General features: G+C 42.2%; 1 protein-coding gene across 3 annotated transcripts in view; it reads left to right on the top strand.

Moving 5' to 3' along the window:
* The window catches only part of VPS13A (vacuolar protein sorting 13 homolog A), a 277,386-nt gene extending 263,571 nt beyond the window's left edge, over positions 1 to 13,815 (top strand). For all 3 annotated transcript variants that reach the window (XM_074953217.1, XM_074953216.1, XM_074953215.1), the window contains 4 exons: positions 974 to 1,059; positions 2,289 to 2,412; positions 4,059 to 4,133; positions 13,663 to 13,815. In XM_074953217.1, coding sequence (XP_074809318.1) covers positions 974 to 1,059; positions 2,289 to 2,412; positions 4,059 to 4,133; positions 13,663 to 13,713 — 336 coding nt within the window. In that variant the 3' untranslated portion in view covers positions 13,714 to 13,815. The remainder of the gene's footprint in view (positions 1 to 973; positions 1,060 to 2,288; positions 2,413 to 4,058; positions 4,134 to 13,662) is intronic.
* The last annotated feature ends 11,493 nt before the right edge of the window (positions 13,816 to 25,308 follow it).

Here is a 25,308-nt window from a genome sequence, read left to right as displayed (position 1 = left end):
TCAGGGTTTAGCTGATCGCCATATTTGGGGTCGGGAAGGAATTTTCCTTCAGGGCAGATTGAAAGAGGCCCTGTAGGTTTTTCGCCCTCCTCTGTAGCATGGGGCACGGGTCACTTGCTGGAGGATTCTCTGCTCCTTGAAGTCTTTAAACTACGATTTGAGGACTTCAATAGCACAGATAGAGGTGTGAGGTTTTTTGCAGGAGTGGTGGGTGAAATTCTGTGGCCTGTGTTGTGCAGGAGGTCAGACTAGATGATTATAATGGTCCCTTCTGACCTAAGTATCTATGAATCTATGAAATGAGTATGTATGTATGTTTTGGAAAATGCACAGAGAATGCAGAAGCATGCTGCCCATCATGTGATTTCCAGTACCAAAGAAGTGTCCTGAAGTTAATCTGATCCTGTGTCTGGAATTCTTGTATGGAGTTGAATTCAGTTCTGTTACCAGTGATAGTGATTCTAATGTGTTCATGGTAATCAGGTTGATTCTAATTTAAAGAGTCCAAGAGTCATACCATAGTTATGTTGGGAATCCATTTATTTTTTCATATACATTTTAATTATATTGCAGTGCACTGTAAGTATGGGAAAATTTGAGTTCAAAATTTTTCTGTATAGCTGTTTTGGAATCAAGACCTTGATGATGCAGCCAGCTTTGGACAGGGCTGATCCCAATGGATCATTTATTTGCCCATCTGTATTAACAGAAATCAATTTCACATACAGTTGTCTAAAGCTCTTGTGTCTAAAGATCATATCTTCATGGCAAATGCAAAATGTCACAAAAATTTTGGTTGTATTCTGATTTTTTTGGGGGTAGGTAGCTCTTTATTGGATAGAAGGTACAATGTTGTGTTCAGTTATAGTAAGCTGTTTTTATTCAGATTAGAAATTGAGATATAAGCAAGAAATAAATAAATGAATTAATGTATTTTATGGGATGCTATAACACTTTTCTCTTTTTCTTCTAGAAAATTGAAAATGGAAGATTTGCACAACTCAGATATATTACACATGCCATGGTCAATAATACAGATTTGTTAATGATAACAAAAAGGTAGAGGCTTTTCTCTTTGAATAGTAAATAGTTTAAAATGTACCACCAAAGTGTTGGAGTGATAATTATTTTAGAGAAACAACTATTTTTTATCGTTTTGTTAAGTAGGTGTTTACACATGTGGATATATGGAGATATACATTATACATATATGTTCACACGTGTGGATATATGGAGATTTTGTGTGTTTTATATTTATATATATATATAAAAAACACACAAAATCTCCATATATCCACACATGTGAACATATATGTGTAGAAAATGTATATATGTATGTACGTATATGTGTGTATATATATATATAAAATGGAGGAAAAAGTGCATCTGGCATCCTGTTATCTATGACTCTTTCATTGCCAGTTTGGCAAAGAATATATTATCCTATGCCTCATGTGTGTAGCTTCTATAATCCAAGGATGACTAACTTGCTTTCATGTTTTCTCTAACTGAGACAGATAAACTGAATATTTAGTCAGGATGAAGTCAGTGGGATTCTATATGGACTCAGGGATCCACCTGTGTAAAGCACATTGCAGGACTGGAATCTAAGTAAAGATACTCAGTAATAAAGGAATGGAATTTCCTCTAAGACTCAAACATATTTAATAGTGGAACATAAATCAGTTTTTCTGTCTGGGGACTATTTTTCCTCTGAGAATATCAGGTTAGAAATAGAGTAGCTGCTTTGGCTTAAAAGAAAGATGCTGATAGATGCTATTGTAAATAAGCACAGGAACCTGCAGAATGTAGGCATTGTCTACACTGGGATATCCAGGAAAATTAATCCGAATTAACTAAAGGTCTGAATTTGCAGTGCATTAGTTAAACCACATTAAACCCCTATGTGGATGCTATTGGTCAGAATTAAAGTAGCCTTAATTTGTTTTACCTTAATTCACCTCCAAAGTAAATTATGCTAAACCGAATTAAGACCATTTTAATTTTGAATAACAGTATCCAGAAAGGGGTTTAATGTAATTTAACTAATGCATTTTAAAAGTTAATTTGGATTAACTTTCCTGAGTGTCCGTATGTGTCTTTTCAAAAGTTGTGCTATGTGGTTGTTGCATGTAGCTTGTGGAAAACTATCTGAAATAATAAGACAACTTCACTGTACCTAACATTTAGTTCCCCTCCCCGCACCAAAGAAATTAGGAAGTATTTCATACCCTGTTTTATTTTCTGCTTTCATTTTTGAACTGTTTATTATATTTTACTCTTTCTAGTGGTATTTTGTTTGTGACAAAAGGAACATTTGGACAGCTGACATGTGAGTGGCAGTACACTTACGATGAGTTTACCAAAGAGCCATTCATTGTTGATGGAAGAAGATTACGCATTGAAGCCAAGGTAGGGTAGATGCCTGGCTAGTAGTAGAATGAAATGTGAAAGTACCACTTAATTTTTTTTCTTTTGACACATTTACAGGAGGCAGCTCAGACTTGTCTGTGAGGGCTTGATCATATCCCAAACTAACTTTCCTCTAGCAAGTGGATCAGAATGACAACTCAACTTTCCCAATTTAATTTTTCAGTTCCTGGTTTTTAAAGTCAATGTTGGGTGATAACAAGGGGAGTTTCCTTCTCCCCATTCACCTTTTTTTAACCTTCCACCCAGACACTTTTCTCCTCTGGGGAAAATGTTTATTAAAATAAATAAATAAACATACATTTTCCCAGGTAGGATTGTACCCTAAACAGATCACCTGCAGATCTTTTTTTCTGTATTTGCTGCCCTAGCTCTCAGTGCAGTAGAACCAGCCATATCTGTCAAGATACCCTCTCAAGAATTACAGATGCACAGTCAGCCAGAGGAAAGAGGCTTAGGATATGTCTACACTGCAATATGAGCTCAGGGTTACAGAGACTCAAGGCAGCTGACCACATCTGTTTTCCTGGAGTTGATTGAAGATTCTTGGGTTAGAGAGGACAAAGAAAGATTATGGTAGTATAGGATACTTTTGGTGGACTCCCAGGGCCGGAGTCAGAGGTGGGTGGGAGGCTGTATCTACACTGTAAAGCAATAGGTCCTGGCTTGACTCTGGCTCAAACCCTCCACCACTGCAGGGTTCTAGAACCCGAGGTCTGAGTCCGAGTCTCAGAGATTTGTGTGTAGATGGAAGGGGGTTTTGGGCTCAAGCCTGAATCTAAGCTTCATCTTATATTGCAGTGTAGACATACGCGTAGAGTCTTGAGAGCTTCTTGGGGGTCCTACATCCCCCTTCTACACACGCTAACACTCCTCTGGAGACACTAGTAAGAGAGAGTCTCTACTCTTCAACTCCTGGGACACAACAGGAAGCGCTGTCTTCCCAGATCAGGGTTTTATCTGGGTAAGTCCAAATACCCTCCCTAAAGCCCCTGGCACAAGAGTTACTTGGCAAAGGGTCTGGTATCCTCTTTCTTAGAGGAGTGAAATTTGGGAGAAGATTTGGACTCAGGAAAACCTTCTTTATTCAGCTGAGTGTCTGACAATAAGGGTAATGTAATGTCCTCTCCATGGACTATGCTCCTAAAGAGAGTGTAATGTCCTCTCCATGGACTATGCTCCTAAAGGGAGCAGCAACCAGGAAGAGGGATTGATCCTAAAATGGAATTCACTAACGAAGTGATTCTGTACATGAAAAATTGTGTACATACATGAGAGAACTGTGAAGAAACAGTTAAATTTAGCCGCAGTACACATAGGTTCTCGCGTAGTTTACTTCAGACCATTATTGCACAGAACATTTAGCACATCACATTTCGCTTTTATTAACCCGCTTTTCCCAGGTAGACTAGATTATTTTATAGATATAAATGTTTAAAGTGATCTACAGTGTATTAAACAGAGTGATATGTTGTAAAGTAAGATTTTTGATTAAAAATCAGTTCATTATGTAGACTGCACTTTGAAGGTCACTTTTGTAGAGCAAATCAGAGTATAAAAGCATTATACATTCATTAACTTCAGAAAAATTGAGGTCATATCTTAACTTAAAATTGCTTGTTTTGTAGGAACGAGTTAAGTCCGTATTTCATGCCAAAGAGTTTGGAAAAATAATTAATTTTAGGACTCCAGAAGATGCCAAGGTAAATACCAGCCACTGCTATTTAAATTATAGTAATACAGTACTATACTTTTGTTAAAAAGCCTGACGTCATGGGAGCATTGACATGGTAAGGATGAAATGTTCCATACTTAGTGTTTATTGAGGGGAACTACCCTGAGGACTGCAGGTTCAGCTTCTGTGTTTTCTCAGGGCAGATGATTAAATAAGTGCTGTTACTCATTTTGGAGAGTAAACTTATTTTGTGAAAAGTAAGTTGGTTTTCCACTTATAAATACATCCTACAAATAATATTTAGCATTCGTATAACACATATCAAAGTCTTTTGCAAATATTAACTTATCAATCGTGACATTCCTCCAGTTATAATTAATATTTTGAAATGTGAAATTTTCTTAAATAGTTGAAGTCTTAGTGGGCAGGGGTAGAAAATTTGTAGGGTTGTTTTTTTAATTGTTTTTTTAAAATGTATTGTGCAATGAATTACAGTATTTCAGCACATAAAATAAAAAGCTCCTTTACAGATCGTTACACACGATTACTTATAGTAGTTTTTACAGTAAACTTCTTTGGGGATCACATTTGCAATGAAACTCCTTTATTTGGGCACAATTCAATAATTCTTCATGGCCACTAAACAAACAGAAACCAACAATAAACTAGTGAGTATTTCGTTTTCAAAAATGCACAGATCTAATGCAAAATATCTCCTTGCTTAGGCCCATGTAAGACTTAATTTGATGTAAGACTATTGATTTGACTGTGTGAGTGGTAAGCAACGAGTAATATAGCAGAGCCACTTAAAATACTGGTTTCAGAGTAACAGCCGTGTTAGTCTGTATTCGCAAAAAGAAAAGGAAGACTTTTGGCACCTTAGAGACTAACCAATTTATTTGAGCATGAGCTTTCGTGAGCTACAGCTCACTTCATCGGATGCATACTGTGGAAATTGCAGAAGACATTATATACACAGACACCATGAAACAATACCTCCTCCCACCCCACTCTCCTGCTGGTAATAGCTTATCTAAAGTGATCATCAAGTTGGGCCATTTCCAGCACAAATCCAGGTTTTCTCACCCTCCGCCCCCCCACAGACAAACTCACTCTCTTGCTGGTAATAGCCCATCCAAAGTGACCACTGTCTTCACAATGTGTATGATAATCAAGGTGGGCCATTTCCTGCAGAAATCCAGGTTCTCTCACCCCCTCACCCCCCTCCAAAAACCACACACACTAATTCACTCTCCTGCTGGTAATAGCCTATCCAAAGTGACCACTCTCCTTACAACCTGCATGATAATCAAGGTGGGCCATTTCCAGCACAAATCCAGGTTTTTTCACCCCCCCGCCCCCACACACAAACTCACTCTCCTGCTGGCAATAGCTCATCCAAACTGACCACTCTCCCCACACTGTGCATGACAATCAAGGTGGGCCACTTCCAGCATAAATCCAAGTTTAACCAGAACGTCTGGGGGGGGAGGAAAAAACAAGGGGAAATAGGCTACCTTGCATAATGATTTAGCCACTCCCAGTCTCTATTTAAGCCTAAATTAATAGTATCCAATTTGCAAATGAATTCCAATTCAGCAGTTTCTCGCTGGACTCTGGATTTGAAGTTTTTTTGTTGTAAGATAGCGACCTTCATGTCTCTGATTGCGTGACCAGAGAGATTGAAGTGTTCTCCGACTGGTTTATGAATGTTATAATTCTTGACATCTGATTTGTGTCCATTTATTCTTTTACGTAGAGACTGTCCAGTTTGACCAATGTACATGGCAGAGGGGCATTGCTGGCACATGATGGCATATATCACATTGGTGGATGTGCAGGTGAATGAGCCTCTGATAGTGTGGCTGATGTTATTAGGCCCTGTGATGGTGTCCCCTGAATAGATATGTGGGCACAGTTGGCAACGGGCTTTGTTGCAAGGATAAGTTCCTGGGTTAGTGGTTCTGTTGTGTGGTATGTGGTTGTTGGTGAGTATTTGCTTCAGGTTGGGGGGTTGTCTGTAGGCAAGGACTGGCCTGTCTCCCAAGATTTGTGAGAGTGTTGGGTCATCCTTCAGTATAGGTTGTAGATCCTTAATAATGCGTTGGAGGGGTTTTAGTTGGGGGCTGAAGGTGACGGCTAGTGGCGTTCTGTTATTTTCTTTGTTAGGCCTGTCCTGTAGTAGGTGACTTCTGGGAACTCTTCTGGCTCTATCAATCTGTTTCTTCACTTCCGCAGGTGGGTATTGTAGTTGTAAGAATGCTTGATAGAGATCTTGTAGGTGTTTGTCTCTGTCTGAGGGGTTGGAGCAAATGCGGTTGTATCGCAGAGCTTGGCTGTAGACGATGGATCGTGTGGTGTGGTCAGGGTGAAAGCTGGAGGCATGTAGGTAGGAATAGCGGTCAGTAGGTTTCCGGTATAGGGTGGTGTTGATGTGACCATCGTTTATTAGCACTGTAGTGTCCAGGAAGTGGATCTCTTGTGTGGACTGGACCAGGCTGAGGTTGATGGTGGGATGGAAATTGTTGAAATCATGGTGGAATTCCTCAAGGGCTTCTTTTCCATGGGTCCAGATGGTGAAGATGTCATCAATATAGCGCAAGTAGAGTAGGGGCGTTAGGGGACGAGAGCTGAGGAAGCGTTGTTCTAAATCAGCCATAAAAATGTTGGCCTACTGTGGGGCCATGCGGGTACCCATAGCAGTGCCGCTGATCTGAAGGTATACATTGTCCCCAAATGTAAAATAGTTATGGGTAAGGACAAAGTCACAAAGTTCAGCCACCAGGTTAGCCGTGACATTATCGGGGATAGTGTTCTTGACGGCTTGTAGTCCATCTTTGTGGGGAATGTTGGTGTAGAGGGCTTCTACATCCATTGAGGTCAGGATGGTGTTATCAGGAAGATCACCGATGGATTGTAGTTTCCTCAGGAAGTCAGTGGTATCTCGAAGGTAGCTGGGAGTGCTGGTAGCATAGGGCCTGAGGAGGGAGTCTACATAGCCAGACAATCCTGCTGTCAGGGTGCCAGTGCCTGAGATGATGGGGCGCCCAGGATTTCCAGGTTTATGGATCTTGGGTAGTAGATAGAATATCCCAGGTCGGGGTTCCAGGGGTGTGTCTGTGCGGATTTGATCTTGTGCTTTTTCAGGAAGTTTCTTGAGCAAATGCTGTAGTTGCTTTTGGTAACTCTCAGTGGGATCATAGGGTAATGGCTTGTAGAAAGTGGTGTTGGAGAGCTGCCGAGCAGCCTCTTGTTCCTATTCCGACCTATTCATGATGACAACAGCACCTCCTTTGTCAGCCTTTTTGATTATGATGTCAGAGTTGTTTCTGAGGCTGTGGATGGCATTGTGTTCCGCACGGCTGAGGTTATGGGGCAAGTGATGCTGCTTTTCCACAATTTCAGCCCGTGCACGTCGGCGGAAGCACTCTATGTAGAAGTCCAGTCTGCTGTAGAGACTGGGAGTGGCTAAGTCATTATGCAAGGTAGCCTATTTCCCCTTGTTTTTTCCTCCCCCCCCCCCCCCAGACGTTCTGGTTAAACTTGGATTTATGCTGGAAGTGGCCCACCTTGATTGTCATGCACAGTGTGGGGAAAGTGGTCAGTTTGGATGAGCTGTTGCCAGCAGGAGAGTGAGTTTGTGGGGGGGGGGGTGTGAGAGAACCTGGATTTGTGCTGGAAATGGCCCACCTTGATTATCATGCACATTGTAGGGGGAGTGGTCACTTCGGATGAGCTATTACCAGCAGGAGAGTGAGTTTGTGTGTGTATGGGGGTGGGGGAGTGAGAAAACCTGGATTTGTGCTGGAAATGGCCCACCTTGATTATCATGCAGGTTGTAAGGAGAGTGGTCACTTTGGATAGGCTATTACCAGCAGGAGAGTGAATTAGTGTGTGTGGTTTTTGGAGGGGGGTGAGGGGGTGAGAGAACCTGGATTTCTGCAGGAAATGGCCCACCTTGATTATCATACACATTGTGAAGACAGTGGTCACTTTGGATGGGCTATTACCAGCAAGAGAGTGAGTTTGTCTGTGGGGGGGCGGAGGGTGAGAAAACCTGGATTTGTGCTGGAAATGGCCCAACTTGATGATCACTTTAGATAAGCTATTACCAGCAGGAGAGTGGGGTGGGAGGAGGTATTGTTTCATGGTGTCTGTGTATATAATGTCTTCTGCAATTTCCACAGTATGCATCCGATGAAGTGAGCTGTAGCTCACGAAAGCTCATGCTCAAATAAATTGGTTAGTCTCTAAGGTGCCAAAAGTCCTCCTTTTCTTTTTTTAAAATACTGGGTTTCAGTGTATTAGTCTTTCAATGATAGAAATCAAAATGCAGTGTAGCTTTGGTGAAAAGTGAAAATTAGACTGGAGGATTCATCCTGGTTCCTAGAGGGCATTTATTTGCATCACAGAACCATTCTCCTAGTTTGGTTTAAATAGCAATATTTGTTCAAGACACACGTGGAAGAGAAGGTTTGCAGGTCAGATTTGAAATACTGGTAAGATTAATTTTTTAGTGCTTCTTTGTATTCACACTTGTGAGATAGGGTGCTCCTAGTGTCGAGCTGTAAAAAAAGCCATGTTCATTGAGTGCATGAGTGATCTCACATAAGCTTTTTGTCGTCACTATGTGTGTTTGCCTTAATTCTTCGCTCCCACCACAGACAGTGAACAGAACTCACTTTCATATCCCTAGGCTAGGTCTTCTCTCAGTTTAGCTTATTATTTTTCTTGTGGTTAGTTTGTGTAGAGTATAGAGTGTTTCTCAAATGCATCCACCAGGGACTTTTCTTGTGGCCACAGCCTCCTGGGAGGTGATTGCGGGGGGGTAAAGCAGCGGCCTCTCCCCCAAGGCCACCAGCAGGGGTCACGCCTTGCCCCTCTGCAGGGACACAAATGCTGGAGTTGATGCTGGAGTTGAAGCTCCAGGTGCGGGGCTTAGGTCTCCATCTCTGCCCCAGAGTCCACCCCGAAGTGCTCCGCTCCCCATACTAGAAGGGAGAGATGCTTGGGGCTCTAGGCTCAGTTGACATCTCAATTCCTACAGCCTCCAAGGTGCTAGGGACTGACCCTCTGTGCTGAGGTGCTCTTACACAGGGCTCAAGATACGTTGTGCTGCTCCAGCCTCAGCTTCACCATCTGTCTTAGGCCCAAGACCAGATCTTAGGTCTTGTATTGGGAATAATCCCTTATTTGGCACCACCAGCACTGGCTAAATCAAAAGCAACACCACAGACGGAACAGGCACTGCTAAGTCAGTCCTCAGTGGCCTTCACAAAACATAGAAAGCGGCCATTTCTGTGTGTACTCCTCATTTGGCACCAGTGCCCTCAGAACCAACTTCAGAACTATCCTCTGGTGCCGATGCCTCTGCCTTGGCATCACAAGTCAATGCAGATATCTGTTAGGGTAAAACAAAGGAGAAGAGGAAACATCTCCTCACAAGAGAGGTAAAAACAACAGAAAAAGGAAATGCCAGCCCTCTTCTTCCTTGTACGCTCCAACCCAGGAGGGCCTCTGAACACAGAAGTGGCACCATGGTCACCTTTTCTCCCCACTCCTCCAGAGCCACACATCGTGGCAACAACCAACTTGGACTTCTCACCAGTTCAGATCCTGATAACACCTTTGAAGTCTCCATACCTGCCTGGGATCCACCACTGAAGCTACTCACTATCCCACCTCATGCATTTCTGCTGCTTGGCTCTGTGCCTTCACCAACTTCTCCAAATTTCACCTGAAACCGCTTCAGGGTATCTTTGACCCCATTAAAAGATGAGTCTATAGGGTTTCTGACTCTGCCTTGAGACCCTGGTCATCTTCTCATCTCAGATCCAGACATCATGGAAAGGGAAGGGCCCTCTTTAGCTCCTCATGTTACCCTAAATATACAACTCCATGAAAGCCCTCTGGAGACTACAAGGCCAGCTCCAGTGTACCCTCCCAAGCACCTGTACCTCACCCAACACCAATGCAGCCTTCCTTGCTGTCACATACTTGCACCAGATCCCTCAGTTCCGTAAGATCTCCCTATATTTGATGAGACTTCTTCATGAGAACCATAAAAGTTCCCTTTGGAGGAACAGACAGATGGTACCTGATCAGAAGATCAGGTGGCTTCATCAGTTTAACCTCCTGACAGAGACAGTTTCAGGAATGATTGAGGAGAATGGCACATACTCTTCTGCTGGAAACTATGTCAGATCCCCTGCTTTTGATACATAATTCTTCAGTGATGAGGCCCTTGAGAACATCCGAGGGCCACTAAGGCTGCTGCCCACACCCTGAAATTTACACGTGTCTTTTCCTTGAGTTATATGAGGTCTTCCTACCTAGCATTCTGTCTCCAAGACAGGCTCCCTCACAACACCAAGGGATGCAGTCCCAGAGATAATATCAGCCATTTCCTAACTGACTTCTGCAGTATAGGAGCAGTATTCCTCAATGCATGTCCTTGTAGCCCTCCACACTGGCCTTCAACAGCAGTTTTGATAGTGTGGGTTGAAAGCTGCACATGAAGTCACATAGACTTAAACAAGAATAGAGTTGGCCAGGAGTTTTCCAAAGAAATATTTTTTCATCAGAAAATGTTGATTGATTTAATATAAAATTTAAAGAGGATTTTAACAGATCTCTCTCCATTTGAAAACCATTTTTGGAAACAAGTTTGTCATCATAACGTCCCATTTTGACATTTTTATAAAAAATTCTCTTTTTTTTATTCAAAAGGTCTTATTTTGAAATTTTAGTTAATGTGCACTGAAAAATTACAAAAATCTAAATGAAACATTTCAAAATTATTTAAACATTTTGGTCTGATCTGAATTTTTTTTTTAAATTATTGGTTTATGAAAATTTGAGATTGTGACTTTTCATACTGATCTGGGATGGGGAAAAAATGTGACATCTCAACTTTGCAGGATGGTAAAACTGCCCAATTTTACATATGAACATTCAAGTTCAAGATGCTCACTCTAGGTGACATTATTCCTCCCTGATCACTTTGAGCAGAACAAACATACTAATAGCCCTAGGGTGGCCTCCTCAGCCCTGATCTCCTACAGCTGCCTTTGTTTCCAGAGCAGCTGTCTCAAAAGTAAGGGAGGATTCTTCACCCCAACTCAGAGACACTCCACTTTCCACTGTGGAGGACAATCTGCTGTCTAATGTGTTACATCTTACTTGGGAAACCAGTACTATCTGCTTTAAAGACCCACTTCATGAAAGCCACCAGACCATCCCCTAAGATAGATATACAAAGTTCCCCTAAGATAGATATACAAAGCAGAAACTTGGAAGTCAGTGCAGACTTGTACCCAACACTACTCACTAGATTTAGTATCACACTCTGATGCCCAGTCTGGGATATGAGGCAGTGCCACAGTTCATATTTATCTTAAAAATCCTTGCTTACTATCCTCCAAGTGAGGCACTGCTTGTAAACTCCCACAAGTGGGAGTACACAGACTCCCTTTAAGAAAGAGAAGTTACTTGCCAGTAACTGTTCTTCTTTGGGAGTTGCCTTTGTGTATTCATGTTACCACAGCACCACCACCCCCACTACCTCTACCTTAGAGTTCTATATAACATCAGGACTCTGTGGTTAGGGAGAAGAAACTGAGTGGGGGGTGGGTGGGGGTGTGTGTGTGTGTGTGTGTGTGTGCGCGCGCGCACGCATTCCCCTATATACAGTAGGGGAGAAACATCACTTTCACACAAGATTTCTTATGTGTTTCCCCAGTAGACACTGCAGCTCTGTGCTAGGGCATCAGATTCCACAAGTATGGATGCACAGAGGCAGTTCCCAAAGAACAAGTTACTGGTAAATAACCTCTTTCACACACACAGTTAAATTAACCAGAATTTTGTTTGTTCATTTCTTTTCTAATATCCTACATTAGAGCTATTTCTCAATACTTGCCATCCTAAAATTAAGTAAAACCGGCTAGATCTTCCTAGCCCATCAGTCTGACCACGTCACCTATTGACTTTAATCTCACTTTTCATCTTCTCTCTTGCATTAAATTTAAAATACTTAGTCTCACCTTTAAGGGCCTACATCATGGTAATAACTAGGTCTTAGATAGTACTTTTCATCAGTGGACCTGAAAGCACTTTACAAAAAAGGCCAGTAAGGCACGACTGTTGCTGGAATGCTGTGTCCACAATTCATGAAGGCTGTTGAAAAATTAGAGAGGGTTCAGAGAAGAGCCATGAGAAATGATTAAAGGATTAGAAAACTTTCCTTATAGTGATAAACCTTAGGAGCTCAATCTATTTAAGTAAAAAGGGGGTTGGTTAAGTTACCTACATGGGGAACAAATATTTAATAAATGGGTTCTTCATAACATAGAACTGTGTAACACAGTCCAGGGGCTGGAAGTTGAAGCTAGCCAAATTCAGACTGGAAAAAAGATGTAAATTTTTAACAGTGAGAGTAGTTAACCTTTGGAACCAGTTACCCAGGGTCATGGTGGATTCTCCGTCAGTGATAATTTTTAAATCAAGACTGGATGTTTTTTCTAAAATGTAGGCTCTAAGAATTATTTTGGGGAAGGTCTATGGTCTATGTCATACGGAAAGTCAGACTAGATTATCACAATGATGCCTTATGGCCTCTGAATTTGATTGTCCGCAATTTACAGATGGGGAAACTGAGGCACAGAGCAGCACATAACTCCAGTCCTATTTATTTATCAAACCTGGCCTCTTATCAGCCTTGATACACTGTTGGTTTCTTTCTTCCAGGAGACTTTCATCTCCTTTTTTTCATACTCATCATGATACAGGGAATGCCATTCCCACTCCGATCTGCCATGCCAATATCCTCTTATTTAAATCCCTTCTGAAAACTAATTTCTCTGTACTGTGTTCATTGACTTACTAGTATATTTATTTTCCTAATTTTAAATACATAGTTAAAAAAAACCTTAACAGAACCAACAACATGTTTGTGCCTAAACTGACTTACCATATGATCATATTGCAGCAAGATTCAGTTTTGCTGGTTCCACCCTCTGCCAACTCTTTGTCATCCTCATTCTTTTTGTCACCTCTAAAATTTAATTATAATTGTTCGGTGGCAGGAACCATGTCATTCTCTGTTCTGTGACTTGCCTAGAATGCTTGGATAATATAAATGAATAATAATGTCTTTCCAGGATATGTGCAACACACTGATGATTATTACTTTTCTAAAATATTATTGTTAATATATGGCACCTGGACACAGAAGCCAAAAACTGGACTGTCCAGGTAAAAACCAGACAGGTGGCAACCCTAACTGCAGATTAAGAAATTGGAATCTTGGCCTAGCCAGATGTCTTAGCAGTAGTCCCATATGTTCTCATGTGGGAGATTGAAATTTGAACTTCAAAAGACAGGATTAAGACAGGAAAGACAGAGAAATACTATTGTAGATTTTGAACTTTGCATAATGTTAAGATTTGATTAGGACCAGGTATTAAGTGGTGACATGTCTGGCCATCCCAGCCAAATTTTCTTCTGCATGGCATAGTTTTTACTAAGGGAACTTTTTTTTTCCTTAACTCCCACAGTGGATCCTTTCTAAACTGGAAGAAGTGAGAGAAAGTCATCCAATGTTGTAATCACTGGAGAAGCTCCAAGACACAGAGAACATGGAATGCACAGTTCTGGCTATTGCATTTTAATTGCTGTTTAACATGTGAAACTGCTTGATTATCAGCCCCCCCCCCCCCAAAAAAAAAAAAAAAAGAGGAGAGTTTGTAATAGCTTCGTTCTGCCTGTATGATATATAATCATAGTCAAATTTTAATTGAGTGATCAGTCAGTCAGGTAAAATAGTCTGGTGATTAAAAAAAAAAATTCTACCAATTTTTGGCTTGCTGGGTTTTTTACTTATGAAATTACAGACACCTAAATCTAGATACCTGATTCCTTACAAATACAGTATAAACATGAAGTTGTCTTATGTCTGATTCTTTCACATCTGCTACAGAAACTGAGATTGAGAATAATCTGTGTGATTTTAGATGGAGCACATCTTGAGGTGATTATCAAATACTCAAACTCTAAGTTCTCCCATCAGTTTTTACATAGATGTCAGTCACTATGTTATATTGAAATTCAAATGAACTTAGACTTCTCCTACAGCTTGAAGAAAATTCAGAATGACTGCTGACCAGAAATGTCTAACTTAGATATTTAATTTTAGAAGGGCTTTTTATTGATAAATATAATGGAATTGTTTCCTTTATTTTTTATATAAATGAACAGTTCATGATAAATTTAAAATATAGTAATATCACTTTTAGTGTAAACTCTTTTATATGCCACTCAGATTTAGCAAAAGCTTCATGACACACATACTGGTATTCATAAAAAAAGAACAGGTCAGTTTACCAAAGGAAGTGATGATCTGGGGAGAGGAGAAACAAATAAATCTTTGGAATAATGCTGTGAGTAGTCAGACCTTATTTTAACTATGTGAGTGGAGTTGGAAAACTTGCATAATGAAGCATATCCTGAGGTTTTAAGAGTACTGCTTAATACAGTAGTATTCCTCGGGTTACATAGTATTGCATGCAAAGCAAACTAATAAATTCTAGAAGACTGCTGAACTAATCAAATTTTATATAAAAATCATGTTCATATTAAAATAATTTAACAAGTAATATTGGCTTCATTCACATTTGCCTTTACTCACCTAATGAAACGATTTTAAAAAAAAGTTTAATATCCAGTTGGAATAAATGTAAGTGGCAGCTGGACTTCAGTAAAGAAACGCCTGCTGTGATGTCATATTGGTTTGTTTTTTTTTCAATTTGCTGTTATGATGTGTGGATAGTAATATATGAGGATGACTTGAAAAATAAAATCTGTAGATTAGTGGACATAAAAGGTGAAGGGGAACTGCACAGTGGTATATGAACATATTGTCTACTCCAGATTTTGAAGACTATGGAAGGTCTGATGCATGTAGTATCTGCTGCCAAGATGTTATTTCCAAACCACTGTTTGGAATGTGCATAGTTAGGGAATTTAATCCTCCTGAAATTGCTGGTGCTGTCTGAGCTATCCAAAATGTTGCTTTGTTGTAAAAGCTAAAGTAAATGGCTTGCCAAACTACAATTCATTTCATTTATACCAAGTCTTTCCTGCTGTGTTGTTTAACCTTTCAGCTGGTTACAAAATATATTGTAATATTATTGTAATTTCCCCCAGAACATTCTATTCTTTGCTATATTGAATGTAAATTGAATCAAAAGAATATAAACAAGTTCCAAACTATGACAATGATTGCTTGTTACTCCTCTCATGTATACCCTTCATAGTAGAGAAAACATGAAACATGCACCAAGAGTATTTATTCAAGTTACATTCACACCAAAATAATAGTGAATATATTGCCTTGTTTGATTGTTGGTAATGTCTTAGGTGAATACCAGATAATACAAACTTTCTCAATCCCTGCTTTTTACCACTACTACTTCTAAACTTATACAATACAACTGGATCAAGAGCCTTATCATGATCCTCTCTTGAATACCATCTTACTCTTTCTTCCTATATTTGCTACAAATCCGCTCCTCGAATTTCTGCTTTTGGCCTCTCTCACAACTCATGCCTTCTTTGTACATACTCATTTGTAGAGCCTTTTTGTTCTCTTATTTTGAAATCATTCCTCTCTGTTTGGAGCTTTCTTTTGTTTGATGGGTTTGATTATCACCAACTTTTGTTTTCCTGATGTACTCTGCCAATAAAATAATTTTGTGCAAATCCTGTCTTCATCCTGATCACCTAATAAGTTCCTAGAGTACTTCAAAATTTTCTCCATTTCCGATGCCCAATTCTTAAACTAGATCTTCAAAGACTATGTATAGCTGTGCTCAAGCTCCTGTTTAAATGGATTGTAGTTTTTTCTATTCTTTATGCCAGCGGTGGCCAACCTGTGGCTCTTCAGAAGTTAATATGTGGCTCCTTGTATAGGCACCGACTACAGGTGCCAACTTTCCAATGTGCAGGTGGGTGCTCACTGCTCAACCCCTGGCTCTGCCACAGGCCCTGCCCCCGCTGCACCCCTTCCTGCCCCCTCCACTCCCCCCCAGAGCCTCCTGTACGCCACAAAACACCTGATCGGGAGGTGCGGGGAGGGAAGGGTAGGCACTGATCAGCAGGGCTGCTGGTAAATTAAGTGTTACAGTCTGGTCCATCCAAGTTCTTGAGCTTGAACTGTAAACATGCAGTTTTCCTAAGAAATTAGTCTGCTAATGTTAAATGATGATTTTTATAAATACAGTGTTCACATATCTTTATATGATTGCTAAATCTTGTATAGTTTGCAATCTGACAATATAATCACACAATGCAAATATTTATGCCTGCTATAAATACATTTATTAAAAATTTTAACTTTAAAACCTGTGTGTTTGTTTCTTTGTATGGTGTTAGTTTAGAGGAAACAGTAGTATATTCCTTTTAAACAGCATGGAATGTTTCTCCTCTTTCTTGTTGCTTTGCATTTGATCTCCAGAAAATGATGATTATTTTTTCATTAATTATTGATTTATATCTAATGATACCACCATCGCACAAAGAGGTGAAAGTGAGTCTGCTGTGTTGTATTTTCAGCAAGCAACCAGTAACTCCATAATTAAACATATTTTCCAGTGATAAATTACATTTTTCTAATTTCTCAATCTGTATTGGTTAATTCTTACTAAAGGGTTGACTTTTCCTATTATCCAGGACAGTTCAGTTCTATAAGAAGATATCCCAGATGTCTCACCCATCTAGCAAACCACTGAAAAATCTGTCTCCGGGGGATAAACAGAATGCAGCGATTCACCATTTTCATTTTTAAACATCTGTGATGCTTTTTGGGAAATAGGGAGACCTTCTTTTTACTTTACCTCATGTGTTCTCAGCATTCATCTTTGAAGCTATTTTTTTGAGGAAAATACTCACAGGGACCATTCTCTGAAATGCTGCTTTCAGGCTTCTTTCTCTTCTCCTCAGTGTTGGGTTTTCTTCTTTGAGTAGATGTAGCTGCGCATTCCACTTACGTGTCTGCGCACCCAGGGCACCGGAGCTGGAGAAATTTGCCTATCCATACCCATAAAGGAGCGGTGCCCATGCCTCATGGCTGTAGCCCAACCCTGCCACAGTTCCTTCTTACCCCTCCCCTGTGTCTGGAGTTGGGGCTCTGTGTGGTCTTAACCTAACAACCTCTCTAGTGTAGTTTTGTGTTGTTGTATATAGTTAGTAGTACCTTTAGTTAGATTAGTGTTAGTTTAGTTTTCCTTGGTGATGCCCTCATGGTTTAAACATTATCCTTCATGTGGGGGAGTGATCTTCAACAGTGGTTCCCATGGGCAGTGCGTGCTCTGTCTCAGCCAGGCCCCCGTGAAAGACTGTTGTGCAATCTGCAGATTGTTCACAAAACAGACCCAAGGGGCTCCAGACCGTCACTGAAGCAGCGCCTGCTTTGATACCAGGGCTCTCGTCAGGTCGAAGATTGCCTTTGGCTTCCAAAAATGCTGCCGCGTCGCATTCCAGAGCCGGCGCCTCTCCAAAGAAACGGAGGAGCCATTCTCTGGCAACTGTGCCAAGGAAAAGCACAGGGACTGTGGTCAGAGCTGGAGGCCTCGCTCCATATCAATGCGCAGGAGCTTTGGGCCATTTAGAACATCTGTCTCACATTTTGTGACTGTATCAGAGACTCAGTGGCTCACATACTTGCCAACAATACCACCACGGTGTACTACGTGAACAAACAAGGGGGAGCAGACACCAGATTCCTCTGTCTAAAGGAGATCAGCCTGTGGCAGTTCTGCATCAAGGAGAACATTACTCTGATAGCCAATCACTTGCCCAGAGTTCGGAATCATCTCGTGGACCACTTTAGCAGATATTTTTTCCTGAATCATGAGGGGTCCCTGAAGGCAAATGTCCTCCAGGTCATCTTCACAACTTGGAGCATCCTGACAATTGACCTGTTTGCTACAAGGGACAACAGGAAATGTCTGTTCTGCCCTCAAAGGCTTAGTCTAGGCTCCCTGTCATGCTTTTCACCTCAGCTGCAAGTCACCTCCACTGTATGCCTTTCCCCTGATGCCAGTCATCCCTCTGGTCATCCTCAAGCTCACGGCAGATTGGGCCGAGCTCATTCTCATTTTCCCATTGTGGCCAAAACAGTGCTTTTTCTCCAACCTTCTCATGCTGTCAATGCAGCCTCCCATCCCAACTTACTCATTCAGAACCAACGCCACACCTTGCATCCTGCGCTCAGCTCCCTGCATCTTATGGTGTGGCTACTGCATGGTTGGACAAGGAGGGAAGAGTAGTGTTTGGTGGCTATCCCATGAGTCTTCCTTAACAGTGGGGGGAACCCTCTCAGTCTGGCCTATTGAGTGAATTGGAAACTATTTTCAGTGTGGTTATTAGTCCACTGAATCCAACCGCCACTGGCCTCTATCGAGGACATTTTAGAGTACTTGCTGCACCTGCAGTTGTTGGGGCTTGCATTTAGTTCATTTAAAGTGTATCTGGCAGAAATATCTGCATTTAATCCCCCCATTCGGGGGGATCTGTCTTCTCCAATGCCATGGGAGCAAGATTCTTAACAGGACTCCTTCATCTATATCCTCCGCTCTGAGAGCCAGTTCCTCTGTCAGGCCTTAATGGGACATCTGTTCGAGCCTCTTGTCCCTTTCCACTTTTGTGTCAGAAAACTGCATTTCTGGTAGTGATAATATCCTCAAGGAGAGTGTGATAGTTGCACGCTCTGATGGCAGAGCCTCCTTATATGCAATTCTCTAAAGAAAAAGTGACTAGACAAAAAAAAATGTATGTGGTCATAGAATGGTTTCTCAGTTTCATTTAAACCAGGTGTTATATTTACCTTTGTTCTTTCCTAAGCCTCATTCATCTCCTGAGGAGCAGCGTCTCCACATGTTAGATGTCAGGCAATGTCTGACCTTTTATCTGGACAGGACTGAACCTTTTCATGTTTTGCCTCATTCATTTGTTATATGCAGATCATATAAAGCAGGGGTTGGCAACTTTTTGGCCTGAGGGCCACATCTGGATATGGAAATTGTATGGCAGGCCATGAATGCTCATGAAATTGGGGGCTGGGGTGGGGGTGAGGGCTCTAGCTCAGGGTGCAGGCTCTGGGGTGGGGCTGGGGATGAGGGGTTGGGAGTGCAGGAGGGTGCTCTGGACTGGGACCAAGGGGTTTGAGGGTGGGAGGGGGATCAGGGCTGGGGCAGGTGGTTGGGATGCATGTGGGGGTCAAGGGTGCAGACTCCGGGCAGCGCTTACCTCAAGCAGCTTCCAGAAGCAGCAGCCTGTCCTCCCTCCGGCTCCTATGCAGAGGCGTGGCCAGGCAGCTCTGCACGCTGCCCCATCTGTTGGCACTGCAGCTCCCATTGGTCAGGGTTCCCTGCCAATGGGAGCTGCGGGGGTGGCGCTTGGGGCGGGTGCAGCTTGCAAAGCCCCCTGGCTGTCCCTACACGTAGGAGCCAGAGGGGGGACATGCCACTGCTTCCAGGAGCCGTGCGGAGTGCAAGCCCCGACCCCACTCCTCGGCTGGAGTGTCGGAGCAGGAAAAGCCCTGCACCTTGCTCCCCAGCGGGAGCTCAAGGGCTGATTAAAATGTCTGGAGGGCCGGATGTAGCCCTCGGGCCATAGTTTGCCCACCCTTGGTATAAAGAGTCAAGCACTCTTCTCAGAGACTATCTCTAAATGGATAACATACTGCATCAAGACTACATATGAAACAGCTTTGGCTAAGCCCTGTCGGTGGGTGTGAGCTCATTCTACAAGGGCACAATCAAAGTCCATAGCATTCCTCGTGGTGTTCCCATATTGGACATTTGCAGTGCTGCTACGTGGTCGTTGATACATACATTCACGAACCATTGCGCCATAACCCTATCTTCCAGGGCAGATGCAAGCTTTCATAAAACAGTCCTGCAGTCCTTGTTTAGGCAGACTCTGAGCCTCACCTCCTGGCAGAAGGGCCTACATGACAGAAACAAGTGATCCCTTCTTCAGGATTTTGTTTTTTAAACATTAATATGAGAAAAATCAGAGTTTTAAACTTTCTTCATTGCTTTCCCACATTAGGAACATGTTTGCAGGGTACAACCTGAATGAAGGGAATGCATGGGGCTGTTTATGCTCAGACGCAGGCATAAAAGGCTTCTATTTCCAAGGCGGCTGTTCCACCACTGGATTACAGGGTCATAAGTGAGAAACCATTTTTTTTGTCTGCAAAATTCCAAATGACTTGAGAAAGCAGGTTGTTAGAGTTTTATGGACCACAATTGCTCAAAATATTTCAGATTCTGAATTGTTTTGATGGAAAAACAGGCCGACATTTTTGTGACAACTTTTTCTGGTTTTAGACCAACTCTGTTTTAGACTCTCAGGACTATTTCGTGGACATTTCACACAACTGGGGACAATTGCCCCACTGCCTGTCCCTGTGAGAGATGTCTCCAGCTCAGAGTGAGGACAGTCTGCTACTTCCTTTTTGAAAATAAAGGGGAAAAACTATGATGTGTTTAGCGTTCAAGACCCCTTTCGTCAGACCAGCTGGTAATTGCTGTTGAGAAACTCACAAAAAAGTAAATAGGCTAAGCCAACTTACTGCGCACCCCTTGCATCCCAAAAAAATAAGTGTTATTACTTCTCTGCCAGTAGTTCTTCTTGTGATGAGGGTGAGCTTTCTCATTCTGACCCATGGCCAACCACAGTCAAATAGTCAGAGGTTTTCTCCACCTGAATACTTTTGATACTATAACTTGAAAACCAGTGGTTACCCTGATATTCATAAAGACAAAATGGAAGAAGGTTAGAGAACTAAGGGGAAAATATTTTCCCACCAAAACAAATTTAGAAACCAGGTTTCTCTTACACAAGAGCATCACGGTTTTAAATAAATAAAAATGAAATTTTCTATGTTCAATTATCCAAAAGTCTTTTGGTTGTGTAAACTGAAAGTTAACAACAGTAGTAGCTTTATTGGTAAAAGATCTGGTTTTCCTCTTGGAGAAGGACGTCTTTCCACAAGATTGCATATATTGACAAAAGAGGTACAGCAGGCAATGCCGGCATCATTAACTTCATACTTTGCCAGAGCAACATGTCATGGTGTGACATCCTACAGGCGACTGACTTTTTCCACTAAGAGTGATTTTCTGTCCTTTGTTTAAGTAAATTTACTTGGTGGCATAATTCAAAGCTCTTGCATTGATCTGGTGTGATTTATGGCAAGAGCATTTTGGGACAACATCACGAATCCAAAGGAACTATATACCTGATCCTAAATCTATTATAGTTGCAGGGCTATGTGACAAAACTCCAGAAAAGTCTTCTGCAACCAGACAATCAGATTAACAAACCTATATTTAGCAAATGAGTCAGCCCAAGACAGGACCTTCTCAACTCACTCCCACCCCCACCCACAAAGTACAGGAAATAAATCACAGCAAAACATCTCCAATTCAACACTACCTGCAACTATTAAGGATGATTGTATCATGCATAGGAATTGCTCCATGGGCTAGGTTTCACATCTGGTCACACCAATTCCTAGTGAAGCCATTCTCTAGCCATCTTGGCAAACAGAATCTTAGCTCCAAGATGTAAGGAGAGCTCTCCATGATTAGGAGAGATAAGGAGAGATGGTTTACTTATCAAATCGCAGGTACAAAGTAATTGCTGTGGACATATCTGCTTCAGAAGTTAGTGGCACAGAGAAAATGGCCACAACAGGAAAGAAAGCAATGCACAAATGCTGTGGAGTTAAGAGCAACCAAACAGGTTCTGCTCACCTTTCAGAGGCTAAATGCTAATACAGACGCACAATATGACATTGTACCTAAAACACACACAATTATGACATCTTAACTGGAGTCCCAACACCTGAAGAGCTTGGGTCTTATTCATCTAGAGCCAGGGCAGCACCCATGGCCTGCCTTTGAAATATTTCCATCCCAACAGTCGGGAATATTCAGAGACAATACTCCCAAAGAATCAACTCTTGGAGTGGCTCTGTATGTTCCCACTTATGGGATATTGCATCACCTTATGGTGCCTTGCCATAGAACCATCTATCAGTCTCAAAGCACTCTCACATTCTGCTCCTCCCTTCAGCATTACTAGATGGGGAGAATTCTGAGTTATTACAGAGAATTCTTTCCCAGGTGTCTGCCTGGCAGATCTTGCCCACATGTTCAGAGTCTAACTAATCACCATATTGGGATCAGGAAGGAATTTTCCCTCAGGTTAGATTGGGCAGAGACCCTGGGGGCGGTTCGCCTTCCTCTGCAGCGTGGGTCACTTTTAGGTTTAAACTAGTTTAAATGGTGAATTCTCTCTAGCTTGAAGTCTTTAAACCATAATCTGAGGTCTTCAGTATCTCAGTCAGAGGTTGGGGTCTATTTCAGGAGTGGGTGGGTGAGGTTCTGTGGCCTGCAATGTGCAGGAGGTCAGACTAGATGATCATGATGGTCCCTTCATGAGTCTATGTTCTGAGGGTGAGGCTACATAGGAGCAGAGCACCTTCACCACTTCAGTTCCTTTCAGCCATGTGCCTGGTCAGATGTGAACCTCTCCAGTCTCTTCAGAGCCAGAGTTTGTCTTTCTTAGATAGTTATCGTTAGCAGTTAGTAAGTGATTCTCTTTTGGCTCCATGTTATGACAGAATTGAGGAAGCAGAAGAAGTTGGGATTAAGAGGTGCACTTCATGCTCAGCTGTCTTCTTGGCATCTGATGACCACATGCAGTGCCTTCAGTGCCTGGGAGAAGGACCTTCTGGGTGTTTGATCTGCCAGACCTTTACTCCCAGAGCCCTCAAGGATTGGGAGACTTGCCTGCAATTCCTCCTCCTCAAGGAAACCATCAAAGCCAGACCCTCTTGATCTGAGCAGTCCTCTGATCCAGAGTCTTTAAAGCCAGATTTCGCCCCTGTGGCTCCCAGCAGCAAAAGACTGAAGTGTTCTAAGAAGCCACACCACCTGCCAGGATCCCATTCCTCCCTCTTTCAGTTAAGCTTTAAAAGCTACATATAGTCAAATCAGAGGCCATGTGCTGTCCTGATTGCATTGGAGAGGTCAAGAGACAGTTCAAACACTCTCACCAATGCCCTACCTCATACCTTACAGCTTTCCAATCCTGATGGAATTCCTGCAGTTGCAGGACCAGCATTGGCTTTGATCTTCACTTCCAGTTCCAGGAAGATCAGTTTGTCAGGGCATATGGACAAGGCAGCCACTGTTGGCAGTGCTGGTTCCCAGGCATCAGAGTTGTTGGATCTACCTGAATCTGACAAGAAATGGCTCCAAAGCACAAACCTGTTCCATCCTCAACTTTAATAGCAAGGGAGATGGACTTGTGTATAACACCGGTTCTGATATGGTCTGGATCTGATATAATCTTTAGATCTGCTTTTGGTTCGTGTGTCAGTTCTGATTATGTCCTCAGAGAGTTTCATCAGTGTGGCAGCCCAAGTTCTCCTCTTGACACTGTTGCACATGTCATGAAATGCAAGAGTTCTAAGAAGAGGCTTATTTCCCCAGCTCCAAGATCATCTTTGTCTCCTGGCAGGAAGAAGAGGCCAGAAGGCATTGAAGGACCTTTCATTGATCCTCCAATGCCACCTCCTCCCAGGAGCCTTACAGAGTTTCCATGAAGAGCCGGTTCCCCATATCTTGTGCTGGATCCACTATTGTCCCCAGTGCACTCTATCTCTGATCTGGACTTTTACCAGGAGGGAGATAGAGGAAGAGTGTAGAGACCGGTGGCACAATTCAGACCACCCTTTGATACGCCTGCAGTCAGCATGTTCCCAAACCCCACCTCAGGAATTTTTCAACTACCTTCCACATGGATGGAGACGTAATGTCTCATCTACTAAAGTTCAGGCAGCCCAGAGGTCCCTGGATTCGACTCCTCCAGATTTCCTGACATTACAGACAGTGATGCCTGAAGTATTGTACAAGGGGAGGATGAGGAGGTAACTTTCCTTTTTAAACAAGAGCAGATGGACACAGATTATGAACCAGATGAATATGTGGGGGTGTCTTCAGCCTCCTCTCCTTCTGAGGATGCTGCACAGTTCCATTCTATGGTATATCACATGGTGTCTACCTTGAACCTACCTGTGGTGTCTGTGGAAAAGACTTCCCACCTTATTCAATAGCCAAAATCTTTGGTGCCACAGCTAAGAGTAGCCTCTTTCTACCCACGTTCGATGGGTTGTTACAGCCGGCTCAATCTGTGTGGTCCACTTCTCCATCTTGTCAACTGGTCTCCAAAAAAGGCAGACAAATTATTACCAGATACCTTCTGAAGGTTTTTCTTATTTTTATACCCACCCTGTGCCTAACTCATTGGTGGTGACTGCTGCCAGCAGCAGGATGAGATCTGGGCAGAGAACCTATGGTCCATTACCAATCCATTTATGGGAAAGGACTTTTTATTTTTACAAGAGTTGCCTGATGACAGAAGACGATTGGCTGATGCCTCTTAGTAGAAGATCAAAGTGTAGCTAAACATTCCCTTAAGGCCTCCTGTCATGCTTCAGACACTGCTACAAGAGCATTTGTGCCTGCCATGACGATTAAGAGGCATGCATGGCTCCATTCCTCATCTCTAGCTACAGATACTATAGGACACTTATAAACACTTACACTAGCGGTTCTCCCTTTTGAGAAGGGAAGGTCGTGTTAGCACAAAAATGGAAAAACTGAAGGACATGAGATTAAAGGCTCATTCTCTGGCTCTAGCTCCCTCTGCTAGGATGCCATCACCCTCTGCTCCTGCTTCCTGGTATTCGAGGCAGTCCGACCCACAGTCTTTGGCATCGTATTCTTCAATGGATCAAGATGTCATCAATATCAGCAGGTTGCAACCTCCCAGCATCAATATAGAAAATGGCCTTTCATGCTAAGGTCTAAACCTAAACAACCCACTTCCTCACCAGTGTCCACATCGTGAATCCTCAAACTCCAGTTTTGACGAAATGATCAAGAGTCAAGAATCAGCCAGACAAGACCTTTTTTTTTTTTTTTGGAAACAGATTAGCACACTATATCAGACCAATGGGTTCTACAGATTGTGGAAAGAGTCTGTGCCATACAATTCAAAAGATTGCTTCCTACCAATACCCTCTACCCTTCCCCTTTCAGTGACCCCTCTTATGAAGCAAA

This window comes from Natator depressus, chromosome 5 (assembly GCF_965152275.1).
Source record: "Natator depressus isolate rNatDep1 chromosome 5, rNatDep2.hap1, whole genome shotgun sequence".
Taxonomy (NCBI): domain Eukaryota; kingdom Metazoa; phylum Chordata; order Testudines; family Cheloniidae; genus Natator; species Natator depressus.
The sequence above is the reverse complement of the archived record's forward strand: the minus strand, read 5'-3'. Positions and strand labels throughout refer to the sequence as shown.